General features: G+C 31.5%; 1 protein-coding gene across 1 annotated transcript in view; it reads left to right on the plus strand.

The window, feature by feature from the left end:
• Positions 1 to 13136: 13136 nt before the first annotated feature.
• The window catches only part of LOC114334873 (alpha-tocopherol transfer protein-like), a 100047-nt gene continuing 85313 nt past the window's right edge, over positions 13137 to 27870 (plus strand). The window contains exon 1 of the mRNA XM_028284991.2: positions 13137 to 13513. Within this exon, the coding sequence (XP_028140792.1) occupies positions 13351 to 13513 (163 nt within the window). The 5' untranslated portion in view covers positions 13137 to 13350. The remainder of the gene's footprint in view (positions 13514 to 27870) is intronic.

Raw genomic sequence — 27870 nt, forward strand, 5'->3', positions numbered from 1 at the left:
TTTTAAAGTAAAAAGTGAAGATTTGTGCATTGCAAAGTTTAATCGCAAAAGTTGAGTGAATGGCTAATTTTAATCTTTCATTATGTTTTTGACGGTGTTGAAAACGAAAATGATATTTATTTTAAATTTTCGGCGGGAGAATATTGTCTAAATCGCAATTTTACCCTTAAAATAAAAAAAAATCACGTTTTTTGCGTTTAACTCGCTACAACTCTGGTCCATTTTAATATTTTTTTTAAATATTTATACAGTATATGCAGTATATGTTGCTCACTTTTCTGAAGACAATGGTATCTGTTTCAATCTTTTAGTCTTATTCTAGTAAGAGCTATGAATTTTTTAAAGTACAAGGTGCAGATTCGTGAATTGCAAAGATTAATCGCAAAAGTTGAGTGACAAAATTTGAAATTTAGCTTTCTAATCACGATTATATGAAAATATAGTGTACAAGGAATTTTTTTGGAAAGCTTTAGATCAAAATGTTTTATAGAAAAAATATGGTGCAACTTTTAATATAGACGTTATACATCCCCAAAATAAATCTTATTTTTCGAGATACTGACCATGGGCGGTGAATGACTAATTTTTGTCTTACTTTATGTTTTGGATGGTGCTGAAAATGAAAATGAGGTTTATTTTGAATTTTAATGTGAGAGAACATTGTCAAAATCGCAATTTTAACCTAAAAATGAAAAAAAAAAATGAAATCATGGTATAACTGGCTACAACTCTGTTCCATTTTAATATTTTTTTTTCTAAAATTTTTACAGCATATTTTTCTGACTATTATGATGACTATGAAGATTGTTGTAGGCTTTCAGTCTTTTTCTCATAAAAGTTATGAATTTTTTAAAATGAAAGGTGCAGATTCGTGAATTGCAAAGTTAAATCGCAAAAATTAAGTGATAAAATTTAAAATTTATCTATTTGATCACGTTTATGTTAAACTATAGAGTCCAAAGAATTTTTTGGTGAGTTTTAGATCTAGATATGTTATAGAAAAAAAAATGGTGTAACTCTTAATTAAACAAACGTGGTTTTATTTTTTTTTAATTTTATGGTAAAATTGCGATTATGACAATGTGCTCACACCTAAATTTCAAAATAAATTTCATTTTCGTTTTCAGCACCATCAAAAACATAAAGTAAGACCAAAATTATCCATTCACCACCCATGAGCAGTATCTTGAAAAATTAGCGGTATTTTGGGGATTTATAACGTCGATGTTAAAAGTTGCACCATTGTTTTTTATAAAACATTTTGATCTAAACCTTTCCAGAGAATTTCTTTGTACTCTACGTTTTAACAAGAATGCAATTAAAAATCTAAATTTTAAATTTTGTTTGTCAACTTCTGCGATTAAACTTTACAATTCACGAATCTGTACCTTTTACTTTAAAAAATTCATAACTTTTATTATAATATAACTAAAAGCTTGAAGCAGGTATGTACCATTGTCTTTAGAAAGGTGAGCAACATATATTGTACAATGCTTAGAAAAAAAAATATTAAAATGGAACAGAGTTGTAGCGAGCTAAGCGCAAAAAACGTGATTTAATTTTTTTATGCTTAGGGTAAAATTGCGATTTTGACAATATTCCCCCACCTAAAATTTAAAATAAATTTCATTTTCAACAACGTCAAAAACATAATGTAAGGCCAAAATAGCCATTCACCACCCATAATCAGTATCTTGAAAAATAAGCGTTATTTTGGGGATTTATAATGTCTATATTAAAAGTTGCACTATTTTTTTTCTATAAAACATTTTGATTCAGAACTTTCCAGAAGACTTCTTTCTACTCTATGTTTTAACATAAACGTGAACAAAAAGCTAAACTTCAAATTTCGTTACTCAACTTTTGCGATTAAACTTTGCAACGCACAAATCTGCGCATTTTACTTTAAAAAATTCATAACATTTATCAGAATAAGACTGAAAGCTTGAAATGGGTAGATACCGTTGATTTCAGAAATGATAGAATTATACATATAGGTACTGTAAAAATTTCAGAAAAAATATTAAAATAGAACAGAGTTGTAACAAGGTACACGCAAAAAAACGTGATTTCATTTTTGTTTATTTTTAGGGTAAAATTGCGATTTTGACAATGTCCCCCCACATAAAATTCAAAATAAATATCATTTTCGTATTCAGCACCATCAAAAACATACAGTATCTTTAAAATTGACCATTCACCTCTCCGTGGTCAGTTCCTGGTCATTTTGGGGGTTCCTGCCGCTTGCCTATGAGTCCGGTGTCTAGATTCATACACATTGGCCAAAATTTTAGCACATAAAGGGCGGAAACGTTTCCTAGCCATCGCTGAAAGGGGACAAAATGTCAACGTTGTTCTCTGTGTAAATGATCAAGTCATTCCTCCATCAATAATATTAACTTGCAAAAGAAGGAATGAATTATTTTTTCAAGACGACCCATATGGAACACATTCTCTTTACAATGAATTTGAATACATGAAATCTGACACCGTCCTTCTCATATATACCGAAGCATTTTCAACAACATTCACAGTACTTATTTAAAAGCGTTGATTGAAAAATTATATTGATATAATAATATATCAATCAACGTTAAAAGTAAGCTCCTAATATGGCTTCATGGCTATTAAACACACAAGTTTGCCGAAGCTATGGAATACTCTAGAGATAATGGCAATATGATGATGTCATTGCTTTCACATTGCACATACTAGATGCGGAATTTGGAAGTGGAAGTATTTTCACCTCTAACGGGGTATTTTGATGACGAAGTTGTATTATGCAATGCACAAATCTGCGCATGTCAGTGTTCCCTTTCAAATTAAACACAAAAACCAAGTTTGAGATCTTATGATACCAATTATTTCAATGAATTTAATAAATGTAGTGCTACGCCTTACCAATTTTAAACCATTTATTGTCTCGTCTGTGTAGTTGTGATAAATCCTATGTGTTTTGTATTATGTTAATTTATTTATTTTAAATTTCTCAATGTAAGTGCCTGCACCCTGTTATTATTGATTCATTACTTTTCTGAACATACACCATCATCCAATAGCTTAAACAATCCCCCTTTTTTCAGAGCACCTTTATTAATTTCCAGTTTTTAACCAATATTTCAACTTGACTTTCCTTTATCTAATTAATTAATTTTTCCTGTATTTCTCTACACATTTAAAAGATTTTCTAATGTCAGGCACCTACAGTGATACAAACTAACTGACATCCCTTTGTCCTTTGACTGGGAACAATACAATCTAACAATTGATTCCTATTTGTCTTTTCCTTACTTCGACCTCTGCCCTCAGCTCAACACATCAAAGACATTACAATCGTACAAGTGCATACACAGAGTTAATTAACACTTTAGCTGCATTTACGAACAGTTCCATCCGAACGTTTTCTTTCTCATAACTAATACATCTATCTTTTGTTTCACATCACACATCTGCCTTCAGGATCCATTCCAATACACTGTGTTTTGACCTACGAAGCATATCCGCCTACCCAGTCCTTTACCTAGTTATCCTACTAGCATAATCTGGACGTTTAAACATGTTACTGATGAACGTACAAAAATCATCCCTTGTAACGGCATCATTTAATCACTTGTAACGCCGACCTCACGATGATCTGTATATTGTAGAGATCGAAACCGGTCGTCGAATTAAATTAAATGATTATGAGTACGTATGTGTTTCTTTACTTCCTCTACTTCACTGCTGATTTTACTTTAAAAAATTCATAACCTTTATCAGAATAAGACTGAAAGATGGATACAGGTACCGTTGATTTCAAAAATGATAGAACTATATACTGTAAAAATTTCAGAAAAAAATATTAAAATAGAACAGAATTGTAACGAGGTAAACGCAAAAAACGTGATTTCATTTTTTTTTATTTTTAGGGTAAAATTTCGATTTTGACAATGTTCCCCCACATAAAATTCAAAATAAACCTCATTTTCGTTTTCAGCACCATCAAAAACATACAGTATGACTAAAATTTGCCATTCACCTCTCCCTGGCCAGTATCTCGAGAAATGAGCATATTTTGGGGGTGTGCCGCTCGTCTATCATGCATATTATATTCTTTAATAGGATTGACGTTATTTTCATTTTGTATTTCATTTAAAAGTCAAAAAACTTGGCGCCTGCCTCTTTATTAAAGCCTCTTGTCCTTGCAGTTTAGTCACCCTCAGAAATTCTGAAACAAATCTCTAGATATCTTTTTAGAGAATCTCTAAACCAAGCCGGCCCAGTTGACATTTTCTTTTTAAAAACCTGTGTGAACACAGTAAACTTTTCAGATAAAATCATGAACTTTAAATACTCAAAATGTTCTTTATCGTGAGCACGTAAAGATTGGAATAAATTCATTTTCTCGTAAATGGGCGATTTTGAAAAAAAATCCCGAAACAGGTCGATTTTTATTTTTAAATTACGACTTTTTGACATATATATCATACTAGTGACGTCACCCATCTGGGCTTGATGACGTCATCGATGATTTTTTTTAAATGAGAATAGGGGTCGTGTGATAGCTCATTAGAAAGGTAGTTCAATTCTCTATTCAGTAATATAAACATTAACATATCTATTTATACAGGGTGCCAAAAAAATTTGTTTTTATAAAATTTAGTGACATAAAAAGAAGACTCTATGTAATTTATTTAATTGAAAATACATTTTACTGCTTTAAAAAACAGAAAAAAAATGTTTATTTGAAAAATAATCATGGCTTCTCGCTTAAATTAAATGTTCAAACTGTCACGAGCTGGTTGGTGGCTGCTTTAATATTGAATTTAAGCAAAAAACAATATTTATTTGCCAAATAAACATTTTTTCCTGTTTTCTGATAGCAGTAAAATGAATTTTGAATTAAATAAACTACACACATTCTTCTTTTTGTGTCAATAAATTTAATTCAAAATTTTTTTTTGGGCACCCTGTATAAATAATTATGTTAATGTTAATATTACTGAATATAGAATTAAATTACCTTTCAAATGAGCTATCACACGATCCCTATTTTCATTTAAAAAAATCATCGATGACGTCATCACATCCAGATGGGTGACGTCACTAGTTTAATATATATTCCAAAAAGTCGTAATTTAAAAATAAAAATTGACCTGTTACAGGATTTTTTTCCAAAATCGTGCAATCTCGAGAAAATGAATTTATTCCAACCTTTACGTGCTCACTGTTTATTTCCCACATAACAATTTCATGTTCTTAGTAGCTTCAGAGAACATATTTTTCAGAAAAAGTATATACTGAGAATATGCGTAATTACCATTACGAATGTGCAGGGCAGATGCTGAGTATATACTACATTACAGTATTTAAACGTTCTATATATATACTTAGAATGTACTACCGCACTTCTTTTCAGTATATACCAAGAATATACTTTTTAGAACATTCCAAGCAAGTGCTATAAACCTTCTATTTATATACTTAGAATACACTACCGCACATCTTTTTAGTATGTGGCAAGAATATACTTTTAAAAATATTCCAAGCAAGTGCTATATTGCTGAGAAGTATGTTTTCAGCATCAAGTAATCTCATCCTAGGTTGTACCAAGTATCATATTTACATATTCAAATTACATACGAGAATGTAATTAGTACATTTGACAACATTACCTAAAAAGTAAGTAGGTACATACAAATTTTAGTTATTTGAATAAATATTATATAGCAGGTAAGTATATATTATATTTAGGTATTATGTGCATATCAAAATAAACATGCTGAATATATAAATTTAATACCTAGATATAAATATTATATTTATAATATTTAGTGAAACTAAACTATAACTAAAATTTATATATTTTGTGGGTACTTATCTACTATTTAAGTAATATTGAGTTACCAAAATGAATTTAATATTTTCAAGCACCACAAACAAAATAAACAGATTATGTATGTTCCTAGTCCTAGTTCCTAGTATACTTTGTCGTTCGTCTTCCTTCTAACAGCATCAAGCATAGATTGGATACAAATACAAATGCCTGTGCACTGTGCCTTGTGCCTGTTTAATGTTTGTGTTTGCGTTTTTATTTTCATAAAACCTTGGTTAATTATTATAGTCCAGAAAGCCACTGCGCATCCGCTAGGAAAAATATTCTGATTCGGATTTTTTGCACAATCTTATTCAAAAAGGACTCCTTTTAACAAATTTGCATGTTGCCAGGACCAAAAGGTGGTCAAAAATTTTTTAAACGTTTTTTTTTTGTTTTTTTCCTAAAATTATTTTTTTTTGCATGAAAAAAGTATTTTTAGGTTTTTTTGGATCATTCCAAACAGAAAAGGTCATTAGTGACTTTTCTCTAAAAATGATAGTTTTTGACATACTTATAAGCGATTAAAAATTGAAAAATTGCGAAATCGGCAATTTTTAACCCTCAAAAGCTATGTGAAAAACTGAAAATTTGAATGGTACCAAGGTAGGTAGATATTCTATAAACATCAGTTGATGAAATCCCGAAGAGTTTTTTGCAATACAATATTCAAAACTCCTTTGTTTTTTAATTGCTAATCAAGCGTGCGCAACACTATTTTCCACCGACAGTATGGTGCAAATGAAAGGAATAAATTCGTTATTTCGTAAACCGGCGACTTTAAGGAAAAATCGCGAAACAAACCGATTTTTATTTTTAAGTTATGATATTGTGGCATATATGGTATACTAGTGACGTCATCCATCTGGAAGTTATGACGTAATCGATGATTTTTTAAATGAGAATAGGGGTCGTGTGCTAGCTCATTTGAAAGGTTCTTCAATTCTCTATTCAGTAATATAAACATTTACATAGTTATTTACACAGTATGTCCAAAAAATTTTTATTAAATTAAATTATTTGACAAAAAAAGAAGTAGAAGGACACCCTGTATAAATAATTATGTAAATGTTTACATTATGAATAGAAAATTGAAAAACCTTTCAAATGAGCTACCACACGACCCCTATTCTCATTTAAAAAAATCATCGATTACGTCATCACGCCCAGACGGATGACGTCACTAGTATACCATATATGCCACAATATCATAACTTAAAAATAAAAATCGACCTGTTTCGGTATTTTTCCTTAAAGTCGCCGGTTTACGAAATAACGAATTTATTCCTTTCATTTGCATCATACTGTCGGTGGAAAATAGTGTCGCGCACGCTTGATTAGCAATTAAAAAACAAAGGAGTTTTGAATATTATATTGCAAAAAACTCTTCGGGATTTCATCAATCGATGTTTAAAGAATATCTACCTACCTTGCCAACATTCAAATTTTCAGTTTTTCACATAGTTTTTGAGGGTTAAAAATGGCGGATTTCACAATTTTTCAATTTTTAATCGCTTATATGCCAAAAACTATCATTTTTAAAGAAAAGTCACTAAAGATCTTTTCTGTTTGGAATGATCCAAAAAACCTAAAAAACTTTTTTCCATGCAAAAAAAATAATTTTAGAAAAAAAAAACAAAAAAAAAAACGTTTAAAAAATTTTTGACCAGCTTTTGGTCCTGGTAACATGCAAATTTGTTAAAAGGGGTCCTTTTTAAGTAAGATTGTGAAAAAATCCGAATCAGAAAATTTATCCGCTAGGAATGCGCAGCGGCTTTCTGGACAACTATGCAGGTAGAATGAGAAGGGTCATTTCCGTTATTCCGTTTGCATTATTCCGATCTTTTACGATCTGGTAATGGTGTATTCTTTTATAAACAGCAATTGCATGTACCTAATAAATTCCAACGATGTAAATATACTCATGGTAAAATCAAAATGGTAAATTCATTTCAATTATGAAAACGAAAATTTTTTTTCTTTAATACAAATTAATTTTTAAACTTTTTTACCATACCACAATTAAAACAATTTTAAGAAATGAATTCGTCGGGGACACCTACATAGATAAATTTTATTAATTATTCTAAAAATAATAAGTTGATAATCTATAAGGCTAACATTATTCTTCCTGTACATACATATTCTTTTTAAGATATTTTAGAAGTACATACGTACAAGTATGTGTTAAGCACATACTTTTAATGTATATTCGATGAAGGTTATTCCAATAATACACTTTTACGAATATACTGAGATACTACGTACACGAATTTGCTCAGTATATTCGGAATGAGAATATTCTTTAAAGTATATGCAAAGAACATGACAATAAGAATGTTTTTTAGGGTACATGCTGTGCTTGTACTACGCATGTACTAAAAAGAATATACTCTGTCGAATGTTGGTAGTATATGCTTTGAACATGATGCGAACATCATTGTTATGTGGGTTGTGTCACATACCCATACGTAGACCTGGATCCCGCGTACCAAAAAAAGTTGATTAATAGCAAGCTGAAAATTTGTTAATAGCTTAACGGTGTCTAGTCGGACAAACTTTGATGTATGGGACCAATGGAACAGGGGAAGTTTTAATTGTGGAACAGGTTAAAATTTCGGAACGTCAGACTACGAAAACGTTCCCTGTATATTGTCAGACAGAACTTCCAATTGATTTGTTACCATTTCATGCAATAATCAGACTGGTGTTTATCACCAACTGGGCATTTTAATGAGTGGAACACGAAGGACATGTCAAATGACAGGAATCATGTTGGTTAGCAATAGCACTTTGATTTTTGCATGAGAGTTTAATGAAAGGGTAACAAATCAATTGGATGTTCTGTCCGACAAAATACATAATACGTTTTCGTAATCTGACGTTCCAAATTTTTAAACTGTTCAACAGTTAAAACTTCCCCTATTCCAGTGTTCCCGTACATCAAAGTTTGTCCGACTAGATACCGTTAAACTATTAACAAATTTTCAGCTTGCTATTAATCAACTTTTTTTTGGTATGTGGGATCCACGCCTAACACCTTTTCAAACATCTCAAAAACATTGAATAGGAAAGTATGCAGATGCAGACAACAACAAAATTAACCATTTGCATTATTTGTAAATATTTGTAATTTAAAAAATACTGATGTGAGTGTTAACTTTTATCGACAAGGAATATTTATAGTATATAATTTACAGTGACCCACATATTGAAACAAAACAACAATAATAATAAGAAAGAAAACCTATTATTTTGATTGCATTGTAATTGATACGGGGCGCAATGTTGATAAGATAGACATTGGAGTATGTCATGGTAAATAGGTCTGGAACCCGCGTGTGAAAAAAAGTTGATTAATAGAAAGCTGAAAATTTGTTAATAACTTAAGGGTGTCTAGTCGGACAAACTTTGATATATGGGAACACTGGAACAGGGGAAGTTTTAATGGTGGAACAGGTTAAAAATTTAGAACGGTCAGACCACGAAAACGGCACATGTATTGTGTCCGACAGAACAGACTTAAACTCTCCGAACAGAGATTAAACTCTCATGCAAAAATCAAACTGCTATTTATCACCAAATGGACGTTTTAATGAGTGGAACATGCAGAATATGTCAAATGACAGGGATTATGACAGGTGATAAATAGCAGTCTGATTTTTGCAAGAGAGTTTAATCTCTGTTCGGAGAGTTTAAGTCTGTTCTGTCGGACAAAATAAATGTGCCGTTTTCGTGGTCTGACCGTTCCAAATTTTTAACCTGTTCCACAATTAAAACTGCCCCTGTTCCAGTGTTCCCATATATCAAAGTTTATCCGACTAGACACCCTTAAGCTATTAACAAATTTTCAGCTTGCTATTAATCAACTTTTTTTCATACGTGGGATCCAGAACTAAAAGGCTCGTTTTCACGCTACGTCTTATTGTACGTTTTGTGTGTCATGCAAAACGTTTGACAAAACGTACGTTTTTTCAATACGTGGATTTCATTTTTCGATTCGACAAGACGTACATTTTACTGTTGTCAGAAAACAAAAAAAAAATGTTCATTTTACAAATAAACATCGTTTTTCACTTGCATTCAATGTTTAAACCAGCTCCCGCCAACGACCTGTCTTTTGGAATTTAAACGAGAAAAAATGCTTATTTGTCAAAAAAAAATTTTTTGTTTCTTTTCTGACAGCAGTAAAATGTATTTGAATTAAATAAATTACATACATTCTTTTTTTTTGTCAATTAATTTAATTTAATTTTTTTTTATACTCTGTACAAATGATTATGTTAATAGTTATATTACTGAATACAGAATTGAATAACCTTTCAAATGCGATATCACGCGACCACTAGTCTCATTTAAAAAAAATCATCTATTACGTCATCACGCTCATATTTATGACATCACTCGTATGATATACCTATATGCCAAAATATCGTAATTTCTTCTTCTTATACTTGTTGTAGATCTGTCGATCTGTTAATTCCGACGTTGAAGTATTTCTTGAGAGGTAGACTGCCAGCTATCTCTCCATCTTTTTGGTGGTCTCCCCGGTGGACACTTGCCTGCTGGTTTTCCTTCTAGCGCAATTCTTGGTCCATAGTCTGTGCTCCTCCATTCTTTTTACATGACTGAACCATTCTCTTCGTCTTTGCCTGCCCCATCTGACTACATTTTGCACGCCACATTGTTCCCTGATGATGTTGTTTCGTATTCTATCTCTTCTTGTCTTCCCTTCTATTGCTCTTAGTGACTTCATTTCGGCTGTTCGTAACATGCTTTTGGTTTTATTGGTGTCTTCTCTTGATTCAATCCCATAGGTCATAACAGGTCTGATGCAAGTTTTATAAATTCTAAGTTTGCTGTCCATTCTCATATATGGGTTATTCCAGACCACATCTCTCAAACATCCGGACAACACAGCGGCCTTGTTAATTTGTCCTCTTAGGTCTCTGGCTGGGTCATGATAATTTGATAACTCTACACCTAGATATTTGAACTGGTTTAGCTGTTCTATGGGTTTCCCTTCTACCACGAGCTTGCATCTAACTGGGTCTTTCGCAATGGTAATGCATTTTGTTTTCTGCGTGGATATGTTCATGTTGAGTCGTCGACATGCTTGATAGAATCGATAAAGTTGTCTTTGTAGGTCATCCTCGTCCTCTGCAATCAGGGCTGCATCATCTGCATAACACACTATACTGATTCTACTGTGGCCGAGTCTGTATCCTAGTTGTAGCGATTCTACATCTTCTATTATTTCATCCATTAGCATATTGAATAGAAATGGACTGAGGTTGTCTGCTTATTTAATATCGTAATTTAAAAATAAAAATCGACCTGTTTCGGGATTTTTCCTTAAAGTCGCCGGTTTATGAAATAACGAATTTATTCCAAACATTTGCCATTAACCATACTGTATGTCGTAGAAACATGGATCATGATAGAAAAGACAATAAACCTTATTAGTTAATACTTTTGAAAGAAATATATTAAGGAGGACATTTGAACAATGGTATATGGAGGATAAGATTCAACCACGAGTTATACCAATATTACAAACAACCCTTTATAGTAAACTATGCAAAAATACAAATATTGCGCTGGGCAGGTATTTTATAAGATTCGGTAATGACAGAAATCGTATATATACTAGTAGAACGCTTAGTGGAACTATGGTGGGAGGTCGACCAGTAGGAAGACCAAGGAAGAGGTGGATAACTGGAGGAGAGCATCCCGGGACCGAGATACTTGGAGGCGGATGCTGGAAGAGATCAGGGCCCGAGGCCCGACTTAAGCTGTAATGCCATAGAACAGGGGTGGCCAAACTACTTGACAGTCCGAGACATTTTTCAAAATTTGAAATTTTTCCCGAGCCGCAATTAAACAGTTATTTAAAAAGTGTAAAAGAGGTATTAAATTTTTCTCTCAGAGTTTGGATTTCACGAATTTTAAAGTGACATAAAATGTTTCACATAATTGTTTCACATAATTGTTTCAAATATGCAAATAACTCTACAAGCAGTTTTTACTAGTTCAGGATACTTTGATTCTTCATTATCCTTCACCCGTCTCTCAAAAAACACTGTCTTTCACACTCTGTCTTCCTCTGATCTTATCACATGACCTGCACATTTTATCTTAGCTTTTCAGTACCATACAGTCACCAATTCAGCTTTGCTGCGCCTTCTCCGCTCACCTGTCAATTCTGTTTGAGGGCCAAATATCATTCTGAGAACTTTTCTTTCACGTACGATGTAGAGTCCATGTTTCACTTCCATATGTAACAATTGGATGATCAATAGACATGTACAGTCTTAATTTAGATTGACTGTTTATCATCGTAGATCTTAATAATCTTTCTCTTTCCCACGCAGCTATCCTTGCAGAGACCTCTTTTTATACTTATGTGGTCATCATCTGTGATTACTGCCCCTAGATATTTAAACTCTTACTACTTCGAAGTTGTGGTCATTAGTTATGTCTTCTCTTCGTTTATTCGAAGCCCCAGACTAGAGACTACCCGTTTCTTCGTCGAGTGGTGAAAACACCTCTCCCAAGTCTCTTGTAGAATGAGCGACTGCACCTAGATCATCAGCAAAGGCCAACAATAGTTTTGATCCTCGATTCGCAAGGCACGAATCCGTGGATTCGCCCTGTCAGCTCAGATGATACTTTACTTATATTCTAAGGCCAAATTGAACAGCAACGGTGATAAGGGGTTTCCTTGTCTAATTCTTGATGTTACACTAGTCTTTTATATTGGTTGTCAGTAATTTAAGACATTTTGAAACACGAAATTAAAAGTAATTCAGGTAGATTTATTGAGAGCCACAAATTATCCTTCAAAGAGCCACATGTGGCTCGCGAGCCACAGTTTGGCCACCCCTGCCATAGAACATAGAAGAGAGAGATAGTTAATAAAAAAAAACATGATGCAGTAAAAATTTCGATACTTACGAGATGGTATGTATGCCTTTCCCTTATCTCCCTTCAGATATTCCTGTTGAAAAATAGTGGCCAGTAATTTTTCGATTTTTAAATTCCTCGTTTTCTAGGATAAATAGAGAATTGATAATATTTTAATATCCAATAGCCAGGTATTTATTGAGATTGTATTTTGTATTGACTAGACACTGATATCTATATATTATCTAGATATAAGAAAAATCTCTAACTTAATTTGCCAATCATTAAAAAAATAATAACCGACGTTAAGTTTGTTATTACTTTTATCAACTGATAATGATAACAAAACAAAGTATAAAGTAAAATGTTTCGCTCGTCCTTTCAGTATAAGTTTCCTAGCAGATAGATTTCCTAGTACGATCATAAAATATATAATTACATACAGAAAAAACTATAGCGAATTTCGTCTCGTGTATTTATATCTTCGCATATTTTTATATCAAACTGTTTACAAACCGGAACCACGGTGGAAGGTTCAAGTAATGACCTCCATTATTTTTATTTAGAATTAGATAATTTGTTGAAAAGGTATGAGTGTTATTAAAGTTATGGATGAAGGGGTATCTGAGCCCCTTCTAGTGATAAACAGAGACAAGATAAGAAAACACTGGGGCAAAACCGAGACAGAACTATTCGAACTATTAGAAAAACTCAGAGAATGGATTAAAACACAAAATTTTCCTGAAATGCCAAGTAAGTAAAATTTTTATTAAACTCATTATTTATATTTTAACGTTACTGTTAGCATTATTTTGTGTAAATTAAACAAAAATACTTTGTAATAAAATTCTAGATATGTACGTGTTATTTAAAGTTCAAGGTTTTAGAAACCGGCTATTTTAACCATAGATACTTTGATACAAATTCAGAGAACCATCATTACATGTGATAAAAATGACCTTAACAACTACCGTCCCATAAGTCTCTTATCTGTGTTTTCAAAGATAATTGAAACTCTGGTTTATACTAGAATAAACGCATTCCTAAAAAAGCATAGTGTCTTGCATAATTTTCAACATGGTTTTACATCTTCTAAGTCTACAACTACAGCTCTTGCAAATTTCGTCAGCTTAGTGTTGGATGCTTTGGACAGACGAGAGAAGGCATGTGGTTTATTTCTCGATTTGTCCAAGGCTTTTGATACTTTGGATCATAATTTGTTGCTAACAAAACTTGAGAGGATTGGTATTCGTGGTGTAGTTCTAAAATGGTTTACTTCCTACCTAGAAAATAGAAGACAAAAAGTAAAGATAACATCTAATGGACTTGTAAACGAATCAAACACATTGGATATCCATTATGGTGTCCCTCAGGGTAGTGTATTGGGTCCTCTACTTTTTATAGTATATATTAATGATATAGCTTTGGTAACTAATTCATTGAATGGAGTTAACATCATCAGTTATGCGGATGATACCAACATTCTAGTCACAGCAACATCCGATCAAAATTTGCAAAATAAAACTACACAGATACTATCCACCATCAACAGTTTGTTGTTAACAAAATTAAATAACTAAAGATTACTGTTGGTGAGGTAGATATATGTGTGAAGGATATGATTGTATATAGTATTGTGAAATGAATGAAAGTATGTAATAATATAATAAAATTAAACTATGTGACATAAAGTCTAATTCATCTTTATGTAGTTTTGAAAGGACTGAATGAATTGGAAGTAATGTATCTTGATAGTCTACCAACGTAGAATAGTGAATAAAATAATTAGAATGAGAGCTACCAATATAGGTCAAATTGTGGGTTGGTGTCAGTATGTAAAGAAGAATCTAAATTGAATGAGTATATGAAATAGAAAAGTATGAGATTGATTTCTATTGGTGATAGTGGAGTGAATAGACTGAACTAAATGAAATATATTTAAGTGCAGAACTTTATGAACGTATGTGATTGTAACTGAAATCAAACAAATGAAAAATGTGAAAAAATTTTAATTTTTATTTTAAATTGGGATAAATGGATATTGGAAGTTGCCTGATATGAATGGAAATGAAAAGATAGATGAAAAAAGAAGAATAGTGAATGCAATAAAACTTAAATGTTATAGTCTGAAAGAAGTTTGACTGAATGGGTCGTAATGGATATAGGTGTGCAGTATCCTATTGTTAAGTAAAGTCTTAGAATCTAAAAAGAAAGAAGTGACAGAATGTTACTAAGTAAGGAAAGTGATATATATGACAGACCAGAGTGATTGGATGTACAATAATAAAAAACACCATACATCCAATCGCTCTGGTCTGTCATATATCGTCGGCTTACTGCCAAAACCAACCAACTCCATTTTTAAAAGTTTTGAGACATCTACCTTTTAAACTTTAATTTGAAATGAAAAATCGTCTGAATTCAAATAATGATTTAATAATTGAAAAATATAACAAACATATTTTTCAGTTATTAAATAATTTTTTTAAATTCAGTCGATTTTCAATTTCAAATTAAAGTTTAAAAGGTAGATTTCCCAAAACTTTTAAAATGGAGTTGGTTGGTTTTGGCAGTAAGCCGACGATATATCACTTTCCTTACTTAGTAACATTCTGTCACTTCTTTCTTTTTAGATTCTTAGACTTTACTTAACAATAGGATACTGCACACCTATATCCATTACGACCCATTCAGTCAAACTTCTTTCAGACTATAACATTTAAGTTTTATTGCATTCACTATTCTTCTTTTTTCATCTATCTTTTCATTTCCATTCATATCAGGCAACTTCCAATATCCATTTATCCCAATTTAAAATAAAAATAAAAATTTTTTCACATTTTTCATTTGTTTGATTTCAGTTACAATCACATACGTTCATAAAGTTCTGCACTTAAATATATTTCATTTAGTTCAGTCTATTCACTCCACTATCACCAATAGAAATCAATCTCATACTTTTCTATTTCATATACTCATTCAATTTAGATTCTTCTTTACATACTGACACCAACCCACAATTTGACCTATATTGGTAGCTCTCATTCTAATTATTTTATTCACTATTCTACGTTGGTAGACTATCAAGATACATTACTTCCAATTCATTCAGTCCTTTCAAAACTACATAAAGATGAATTAGACTTTATGTCACATAGTTTAATTTTATTATATTATATCATACAATCATCATACAATCATATCCTTCACACATATATCTACCTCACTAACAGTAATCTTTAGTTATTTAATTTTGTTAACAACTATTTTCCAACTTTTAACAGACATAATTATTCATTACAATAGTATAATAATAAATTTAACACAATAAATAGCCACCTTTTGTATATATACTGTTTTCTCGCAATATTCTACCGTTTACCTTCAACCTGTTGCCTGCTTGCCTTGTTAGGCAACCAACATTTCATCACATAAAAATACTCTTAAATTCTGGTTTTCTCGGCTTGTTTAGCTTTGTTTTTCCACGCAAGTCTAATTATCTTATTATGTAGTGTATTTCCTTGTTTCAACAAGCTCAACTTTCATCTCGTCATTTCACATTCGATGACGTCACAACTTAAACCATGTAATATATCTGCATTAAATTTAATGAATCTATAAGTTATTCTGGAATAGAGAGTTGCTAATTTAAACTTTACAGTAGATTTTATTATTCAAATAATTTAAATTATTTTTGCAGACAAACCTTCGCATTTTATTAAAAAATCCAAAATCAAATGAAACTTTAACCAAAAATTGGCTTTATCTTGTCATGTCATGTCACCCTTGTCAAATTGTACATCCACTTCATAATTTCTCAGTTGGTCTGTGCCCATTGAATTGGCAAGTACCTAGTATCTTCGAGCAGGGAACCATGGCACCCTTTTAGCATGTGTTCCACTTTATCCATTAACATCGACTTGTAGTCATAACATTTTAACATATTACATTATGTAAACCATATATGATGATGTTAACACTATTTACAGTGTGCTAGTTTCAAAATACTCGGCAGGATGTAAGTATTCCCACATTTTTCATTTTAACAGTCACATTTTTAACCTTTTGCTTTAAACTAACGTGGAAATACTTCATTCTAGGCACTGAAGATGTTCTGTTTAGAACGAAAACGTTCTGCAATCGATGACATTTTATAGTTTTAAATAAACGATTTTATACCAGAATACATCTCGAAGTTACTTCTGTATTGGTTTTTTAAACTATGGTATACAGCCAACTATTGGGATTTTCCCATTGATTTTTTTTTTTTTTTAATTTATTAAACCATCAAGCCACTATACAAGCAGCAATAGATAAAACAGACTGCACGAAGTTGCTGGGGGTCCTGTTAGACAGTAATTTTAAATGGTCAAACCACATTTCTAATTTGAAATCCAGATTAAGTAGCGCATGTTATGCATTGAGAATTCTTTCACGTCTCTTTAATACATCAATATTAAAAACAGTATACTTTGCCCATTTTTACTCAATAGCCAAATATGGCATTGAAGTCTGGGGTTGTACCTCTGAATTAGAGCAGATATTCGTACTTCAGAAAAGAGCTATTAGGATAATTTATAAAATGAAATTTAGAGATTCTTGTAGAGGCATCTTTAGACAAAACAATATTCTTACTATTCCTGGTCTGTATATATTTTCGTGTATAATGTATTTACATTGCAAAATTTATGAATTCAATAAATTTCAATTTAACCATGTTTATTCAACAAGATTCAGAGACAATCACTTTATGCTTCCACATCGTTCTGTTTTGTTGGAAGGTAGCACACATTATGCAGCCATAAGTTTCTTTAACAAATTGCCAATAGATATACGAATGAATTTACATCAGCCAAACTTTCGGAGGTGTGTACATCAATACATTTGTGAGCTAGAGCCATATTCTAAAAATAACTTTTAAGTATGTTTTGTCATATTTATTAATTTATATACTTTTGTATGTCTGTAACTTTGACTTGTCTCATACATGTACTTTGTACAATGTCGCATGTGATGAATAAATTTGACTTGACTTGATTACATGTGCGTGTATTATGCGTAGTCGCTTCTACCTCAGGTTGATCGGTTGATGCGACTATGTTTGTCAAATAAAAAATTGCACATTGCGTACATTGATTTTATCAAATAAAAACTGTGATTAAAGATTAAGAATTTACCCAAATATTTATATTTAATTAAATGCTTTGTATTTTTTAAAATTTTATTTCGAGAAATTTTTGTGTCCTCCTTCATAATTTTAAAATATAGGTACCTATTTGTTTTTAACACGCTGCTGTTAAGTTCGTCATCAAAAGTTTGAATAATAAATGGAATAAATAATATAAATTAAACTATTAAATAACACGAATGTCCAGTGGCGTAGCTAGCCCCACAGGGGCCCCCTATCAAAGATATGAGATAGTGTTAAAAAATGTTCAACAAATGCAGCAAAAACGCTTGTATAGAATAGAATAGAAATATACTTTTTTGCACGATTGATCATTTTTGACTGTTTACCGTGACAGATTTTACGTCAGTAGGTGACATTTACTAGCAACTCGACGGTAAGTAATCCAACTCGACGGTAAGTACTCCAACTCGACGGTAAGTAATTCACTTACCGTCGAGTTAAAAAATCTCTTAATTTTAATTTATTTTTTGAAAGAATAAAGAAAACTAACGAATTATTTATTAATATTGAAACTTATGGTATAATTTGTTAATTTTTCTCTTCAAATACGCGATCAAAGTTGAAAACTTGGAAATATCAATGCCATCATAAAGAAAAACGGTGGATTTAATCATTGAATATTCTGCCCAGAGGCTTCCAGGAGCTTTCAACTGCATATGTCTTTGAACGAAATATGCCAATAGAGTCTTTTCTTCGATTCTTAAATTCTTGCCTTCGCACCATTTTTTAAAACTTTGGTAGGTATTTTGATAACCGATTTTGGATTTTTCGGGAATAATTGCGGAACACCCTTCTTCCCAAGCCCGTTCAATTTCTTCAAATTCACTTTCGCTCATATTTTAATTTATAATAATCAAAATTGTACTTAAAATTATTGACAACTAAATAAAAACTCAATTCTCCATTGTTGTTATGCACCCTGGTTACTACCTAACAACCAAAGTATCTATCTTGATAAAATGAATGAAACTAGTCAATATGACGAAAATGTTTAATTTTATAATTTATAATGGTATCAATCGTGCAAAAAACGTTATAAGCATGCAGGGCCCCCGTAAGGGCTACTGGCGCCTGTGTGCAAAAAATGATTTTGCGCCCCTTATATTTGGTTCATGTTTATTTTATTTGTTTTTAGAAGGTAGGTAAATAGGTAGAAGATTGAAATAAAGCAAAAAAGTTTGAAAGTCATAATAAGTTTTAATGAGTTTTCCACCGAAAAGTGCTTAATTTTTTGGTTATTTCACGTTGTAATATTCGATTTGGAATTTGAAAAATAAGAAAATGATATTCAATTTTGCTGAATTGAGCAATTTTGCTTTTACTAGATCTAAAGACTTCATGAATAGGTACACCATTTTTTTCGTTTTTTATAAACTACATTTTTGATAAGTAGGTAACAATATTTTTTTCGATAAAATTCTTAGTTTTTGAGTTATTTGCGAAAAACCGTCTAAAACGTGTTTTTTTTTTGTTGAAAAATAAACATTTTCACTCGCAAATAATTCGAAAAGTACTGATTCAGTTACAAAATTCTGTAGAACAAAAGTTGCTTAGAATTAGTCAGTTTTGTCATTTCCGGATTTATTTTGAACCTATATTTTTTCACCACCGAGAAGGGGTAACATTTACCCCCCAAGCAAAACAAACAACGCCACAAGTCAAACTTTGAAGTGGAATGTAAGTAGAACTAAATCCAAGAAAAATGAGAAATAGGGCTATTGTAGTAGCGACATTTTATGAGACTTTGCTGTTGCAAAATCATTAACAACATCGCGTTGCCTTTAATGCAAAATGTCATATATGTTAAATACTGCACTTTTCAGGAGACAAAAAAAAACTAAATAATATTTACTGTGTAAGTAGTGTTTTTCTCTAAATTAGAAGATATACTCTTAAAAACAAAAGACGATATATAATATGTATATATAAGCCCTAATTTGAAGAAAAACACTACTCACACAGTAAATATTATTTAGTTCTTTTTTGTCTCTTGAAAAGTGCAGTATTTAACATATGACATTTTGCATTAACGGCAACGATCGCTAACATTTATACCATCAAAAATTTCTTGTTTAATTGTTATTATTGCTAGCCCACGCAATCGTTCTTGAAGCATTGTCCGTAAATGATTTTTAATGATTTTTAACTTTGAAACAGATCGCTCGTCAGCAGCTACAGATACCTAAAAGCAATATCAAAAGAATTCTTAGTGAAATGCTTACATTTGGAAGAGTGGAGATTAAATTGTTTTCAAATATATATTGTAAAATACTTAAGGGGTCAGAATCATCATGTAATGAAAATAACTTTATCGTTTTAATTTCATTAAACAAATCATTGGAGTCCTATATCTATTCTTATTATCCTGATCTGTCAGTCGTTGTCAGATAATTAAAATATGTTTCGTGTGTATTTATACCTAATAATAATATAATAATAATAATAATGGAGTTTATTCGTAGTAAATAAATTATACAATAATAAACTCAGTTCCTCACTGAAGTTGTACGTACCTACAACTTGTGCGTGAGGGTTCAATTTTGATTGTCTTAAACAACACTAATTAATTTTAAAATTTACAAAAAGGAATCAAATAAAGTTTTTTTCGTTCATCTGTCTCGAAATTTGGGCTCCTCTTCTCACTAATTCAGTTACTATTACATGTTGTTTTTCGGACCTACGAAAATTTCTCATAAAATTCAAGAAATGATTGCAAAACGTTTCCTATGGGACTCCTCTGGTGGGACTTCGTTTTCTATGATAATTATCATTATTTTTAATGTGTTTTATCTATTTTTACAATAATTTTTACAAATTTAACACTTATAAGTGACATTTCAAAAAATTCATAATCCTACGGAATTTCTCAACTTTTGTTTTTAAAATTAATTTTTGTTTTCTTTACATTTTTTTTTCAATTTTTGACCCTGGGTTTTGGCGCCCCTAAAGGATGGCGCCCGTGTGCATTGCACACTTTGAACATATGGTAGCGGGGGCCCTGTAAGCATGTCGAACGTTAAGGGTAACCGATCTCAGACAATAATTGGAGTCGTCGCTCCGCTCCTCCTCCAAACAATTGTCTTCGATCGGTATAAAACCCTTACCGTTCTCCATACTCAATATACTATATATTATTATCACTGAAAATTTTACAATTTTATGGACAAAGCTTACAAAGAGTAGGAAAAAACAATAAATGCCGTATACCTACTGAAATTACGTAAATCGCCAATATTACAAAATAAAAGATAATAAAATAAAACAAAAACAATCTATTGCAAAATTTAAATAAATTGTAAATTGCATAATACAACCTTAGGAACTAATAGTGGAGTCAATGAAGGTGGATATGAGTTATTACCTCAGATTTCGTTGAACCTTCATCGATTTTAATAAAAATTGGTGAGTGGTTAAAGGATACCTCAAGGAACAAAGGTGACATAGTGCCAACTTGCGCTTTTTGCATTTTAGGGGTGAAATACACCCCTAATGGGAAATGAAATGAAAATTGGTAAGTAGTTAGAGGATACCTCAAGAAACAAAAATGATGCGGTACCAACTTGCGCTTTTATCCTGGGGGGTGGATGTTACCCCTTCTCATGGGTGAACACTATTTTATTGAAATAACCCCATAATTAGATAGAGGAGTAAATTCTAAACAAACTTTCTTTTATCAAGTTTATAAATTTTTTATTTAAATAATATTTCATAATTTAATAAAATATTATTGGTACAGTAAAACCTGACAATAACGGCCACTAAAAATAGAAAACAATTGGCCGTTATAGAAATGTGGCCGCTAATGTTAGGTTTCTTTTTCCACAAATACATAAAATATAATCGAAAATTTATTTATTTTAGTAATTAAAGCAAATCTAATTAAATATAATTCTACAAACAAACGGAACATACTAAAACTAAATTCAATTTACTACAATATAAAACAATATCTATACGAAAAAACGACTACAAGAAAAACATAATTTTTGTTTGTTTTACATTTTTTAGATAAACGAAATATACTAAAACTAATTTAATATAGGTAATACATAATATAAAACAACATACTATAGCTACTACGAAAAATACGCTTATCACTAAAGTATCGTCGTGCTTTCATGCTATATTCAACAAAACCAACTTGGTACGGCCTTTAATTAGATATCGCAAATCACTTTGGCTGATTTTGTCTGCATATATATTATGTTTGAGGAATCCCTTTTTTTTGTGAGACTGGATATAGGACATTTCTCAAGTATGAATTCACATTCATGGTATATCGTTGCTATACAGGGATAACAATCTGTGCAATGTTATGGTACAGGCTACGTTAAATATGAAGTAAATGTGGAAGATATACACTGGTTATTCATTTCAATTTAATTTGATTGTTTTTTAATCGTTTAAATATTTAAAATAATTAAAGACATAAAGTTAGGGATTTAAAAAATAAATTCAGTTCTCACTGGCAGGGTGGGAAATAATAAAGTGCCATACAATAGCATTTCATTACAATGCTCATTACAGGCATTACAGGCTGCTCCGTTTGAGAAAACTCATACTCTCAAACTTTCAGAAAACACTCATTCAGTTTCGACCAACCCTGTATTAGCTAAAATTAAACGTTTTGCTAGATTAATAATTTTTAACAATAATAGACTATTTTAAAAATCACTTGACCATAAATTGATTTTCTGATGTCAAATCACTACAATTATACAGGGGGTCAATATTGCTAAGAAATTAGAAAAAAACGTAATTATCTTTTAAACTACTTCGTATAACATCACAAAACCTGATATTTTAAGAAATAAAACATAGAGGAGAATCCAAAAATGTAAAAATATACAGGGTGTTCCATTAAACAAAAGAAAATTTTGTTTCACCCTGTTAATATGGGTGGCCCTGTATATTTGGAAATGTATTTAAATTCTGATATTATCTATGCCCCAATCTCACCTAAATAAACTTTTTTCGTATCTCCTACAACAAACGACTAATTGGACTTCCCACAACCTGTATACATACAAAATCTCCGCTATAAAATTCTTTCACAGAAAATGTTATTAGTTTTTTTAAAATAGCTCCGTTAACTTTTAAAAAATAAGATTTATCCAAAAATAATTACAAAGCTAAGTAAAAGGTCTATAACACTGTATTAAACATAATTTTCTAAATCCTTTATTTTTTTTAAATACAAGGTGAAAGGGCCCCGGTTACATGGTTCTCGCAGTAAAATTTAGGTTTTAAATGTTTATATCTCGGTTATTTTTTGTCGTAAAAAAATATTAAAAAAGAAAAAGCTTAAATAAAGTTAAAACTAAAATTTTGTTGTCTACCATTTTTTAAGTATATCGAGTATTTTTGGAGTTATTATCAAAAGAAAATGAAACTGACGAAAATTTGAAAAATTCTAATTTTTTTTAATCGTATTTTTTTTAAAATATGCATTCTGAACCGGTCAAAATTGTTGAAGTTATTACTCATGTTAAAATAAATAAAGTTGTAAATGGGTTACTATAAATTTTAATTTTTATGGAAATGACGTATCTTTCATTTTTCATTCTTCCCTAAAAAATCTGAACGGGTCCTCTTATTTCCATCATAACTTGCTTAATTTTGATGCTATCGACTTCTTACAATATAGCTTTTTGATAGTTATCTTTAAGTACTTTATTAAAATGTTTAGTATCTATATTTAACAAAGTGCATCGTTTTCCTGTTATTTAAGCTTGAATACTAAGATTTGAGTACTCGCGGAAAAAAAATATACATTCAATTGCATATAACTCACTTTGTAATATGTAATAAAGGATTTTTCGAATAAGGAGCTTATTTATTTTTATATTACCTTCGATTTTGGTAATAACAACTTTTTTGAAGAAACTTATGGTTTTTGAGTTATTTATGAAAAACTGCTTTAAAACATGGATTTTTTTCAGGAAAAATCAAAACCTTTGATCTTTAATAACTAAAAAACTATTGATTTATTGGAATAACTTTATATAACAAATTTTACTTATAATTTGTCCCTCTATCGATTAGTGGTATTATTTTTAATAAAATAATTTCCACCCCCGAGAAGGGGTGGCATCCCCCCAGGGTAAAAGCGCAAGTTGGCACCAAGTTACCTTTGTTTCTTGAGGTATCCTCTACATACTTACCAATTTTCATGAAAATCGATGGAGGTTCAACGAAATCGAAGGTGAAAACCTTCATTGACTCCACTATAATAAGTTCTCCGTATCACACCCAAATATAGATAAAAATACTTAAGTTCCTTGTACATAAGGGTAACTGTATTTAATAATCACAAGAAAAGTCGAGGTACGGATTAACAAAAAATCATAAAGTAATTGTGGCCTTGAGACAACATCCTGTATATAGAAATTTTCAAAATCTGTTGTATAAGAGCACTTAAATAAGCTACAGTCATTTGAAAAGTGGTGTTACAGGCGGATGCTTCGCATATCATGGACAAAGAAGAAAACGTACATGGAAGTATTGCAAAAAATGGGTAAAGAATACGAAATAATAAACACAATAAAAATAAGAAAGTTACAATATGTAGGACACGTAATGAGGGGACAGCGATATGAAATGCTAAGATTGATAATACAGGGAAAGATAAGAGGAGGAAGGAGTATAGGAAGCAAGAGAGTGAAGGAGAGAGGAGATTGAAAGAAGGGGCATATGAGTCAATTTAAGGGGCTGGATTAAATGCAGTTCCACAGAACTCTTCAAAGCAGCAGTAGATAAAGTAAAGATCGTGATGATGTTATCAAACCTCCCATTGAGGGACGGCACTTAAACAAGACGAAGATCTTGAACCTAGACGTGCAATTTCTGGAGTCGAATGTTTTTTGAAAATCCACAAACCCAGCATGAATTGGAACTTTACGTTCGGTACATTTTTCTATTAATGTTTTTATGGTGTGCGAGTAGTCTATGGTTACTAAAATGTTTTATGAATCTAGTCTGCTTGATCGGTTGGTAGAAGTTGAGCTTATTTGTTAGGCGGTTGGCTATGAGTTTGGTAGTAATTTATACAGATGTGATAATAATGATATTGGTCGGTAATTCCCGATGTTTTCTTTTTGTCTCCTCTCGTGAATTCAGAATTGTATTACTCTTCAAAAACCTTTTCTTTCTCGATTTCTTTACTAATTAAAATATTTAATACCTGGTCTATTTTCTACCGCCAATAATAAATTATGGTTTTTAAATTATAGTTCGTTCGTCTTGTTAATTATATATGTTGTTGCTGTTGTGTTGTTGTGTTTTTGCCGTGTATAATTTGTTGTAGAATAATTTTTCTATGGCCTTGGTTATTTCCGTTTTGTCTCGGACATTAACGTTTTTCTTGTTTTTATTTCTATTATTTTTGTTGTGCACAGTATATTAGGCCTGGTTCCCGCGTACCAAAAAAAGTTGAATAATAGCAAGCTGAAAATTTGTTAAGAGCTTAACGGTGTCTAGTCGGATAAACTTTGATGTACGGGAACACTAGAACAGGGGAAGTTTTAATTGTGGAACAGTTTAAAAATTTGGAACGTCAGAATACGAAAGCGTCCCATGTATTTTGTCGGACAGAACATCCAATTTATTTGTTACCCTTTCATTAAACTCTCATGCAAAAATCAGACTGCTATTACTAACGGTACACGACAATTAGACCGAAATTATTATACCGAAAGCAGTTGACCGAACTCATTAGACCGAAGATAACTTTACCGAAACCTCACTAGACCGAACAGCATTAGACGGAAATGGTACATACATTAAAAAAGATTGCTGTAAATTATGCTAAGATTTTGTATAGGTATCTGTCTTTTTGTTTATTGTATTTTTTTTGTACTATTTTATATATAGACTGTGTAAATTGTTACTCTGTACAGTCTGATATGAAAAAATTTTCATCCGTTAAACAAATTAGTGAAGGTAAAAATAAATTAAGGGTAGAGTGACGTTAACACCATTTTAACTGTTTATAATAACCGTCCAAATAATATTTAGTTGTAATTACATTACTCTTATCTCTTTTACTGCGACAAGCAAAAAAACTGCTTTTCGGTCTTCTGCTATTCGGTCTAGTGAGGTTTCGGTAAAGTGCTTGTCGGTCTAATGAGTTCAGTCTACTGCTTTCGGTCTAATGATTTCGGTCTCTTTACAGTAAACCATTACTAACCAACATGCTTCCTGTCATTTGACATTCATGATCTGCGTATTCCACATATTAAAATGCCCAGTTGGTGAAAAGCACCAGTCTAATTTTTGCATGAGAGTTTAATGAAATGGTATATTATGTTTCACTTCGTCGGTGCATATGTTTTTATTATTGAAGTGTATGTAGTCTATTTCGTTTTTAGCTTTCTTGTCTGGAATTATCCATGTCCATATAATATGTTGTTAGATTTCTTTTGAAGAACGTATTGAGACAAAATAAATTTCCGTTGCTTAACTAGTTCTACAATATCCCTCCTTTCGTTCCTGAGTTTTTGCATGAAAATCACATGTGATTATTAACGTGCTTTTTCTTATTTTCTTCTCAGATCTTTGTACAATGATTCAGCTTCCTCTTCTGCTTAGTTTCCCGTCGTTGCATATCCGTGTATTATCTGTATCAACTAATCTGGTGGACTATTTGAAGCCAAAATAGCCTTATTTCACCCAATGGGTGCCTTCCAAACGATTTAGTACAGCTGTGTCTATTGGGTTGAATCCATAATTGGAACGATTAATAACTGTCATGGTCATATTATCATATTGGTACATGTTATCCGGTAGAAGGCATCATAGGGAAAGATGAACAAAATGAAAACAGACAAGTTGTCAATAAGGTGTTGAAAAACCGGTAAAGGTGGGTCCAGATTACTCGTGCTCGTGCTCGTACTCAGGCTTTTACTTGTACGCCAGTCAATGGGACCAAGAATAGGATATTACCTCCGAATTCTATCCTACTGCATGAATTATAATGAAATTTTGGGCCTAGCCTCTAGTTATCTCCTAATTAAAAGTCTACCCTATGCTAATGTGTGCTTTTATAAAATAAAAATGTATATCATTTTTATTCGTGTAACTACTTCGTGTGCTTTTATCTTGGGGGTGGTTCCCACCCCTTCTCAGGGGTGGAAAATTTTTTGGTTAAAATTACCACGGAATTCGCTAGACAACTTAATTCTAAGCAAAAATTGTTCTATAATTTTTTTGAAAACTCAATACTTTTTGAGATATTCGTGGTTGAAAATTGGCCATTTTCATTGAAACATAATAATACCTTTTCGAACGGTTTTTTGCGAATACCTTAAAAACTATGCATCTGACTAAAAAAACTATATTAAGCATTTTTGTAGGTTATAAAAAAACAAAGAGTCACTTTTTTTTTTTTTTTTTTTTTTTTTTTTTTTTTTTTTTTTTGGCTTTAAGGTAAAACCCACACAGCCAGATACAAATTTTGTAAAAGAGAGGGCAAGGATTTGACACAAGGATTACACTCTTCTCGCCCAGGGGCCGATCAGGGCATTTTATAAACGATCAAAGGTAGGCCTCGGATAGATAAGGTATAAATACATTAAGGAAAGACATAAGGTAGCAGCAAAAGGTATTATTAAATTTGTATTTTTGTTATTCTGACGAAATATAACAGACAATCGTAAATTTCTTTTCTGTCTAAAGCAAGAAGATGCATTATGTTATATGGGCTTTCAATGTTCAATTTTAGAAGTTTTCTGAACAGCTCATTGGATTGAGCCCTATATTTTTGGCAATCAAAAAATATGTGGTCCAGGTCACCGATTTTATTACAAAATTCACAAAGATCACTCTCAAGTATTTTGATTTTATGTAAGTGTGCTGGATAACACGCATGACCAAACTTCATTCTACTAATAGTGGTTATGCTTTTGCGATTGTAATCGAA

The sequence above is a fragment of the Diabrotica virgifera genome, chromosome 7 (genome assembly GCF_917563875.1).
Source record: "Diabrotica virgifera virgifera chromosome 7, PGI_DIABVI_V3a".
NCBI lineage: Eukaryota > Metazoa > Arthropoda > Insecta > Coleoptera > Chrysomelidae > Diabrotica > Diabrotica virgifera.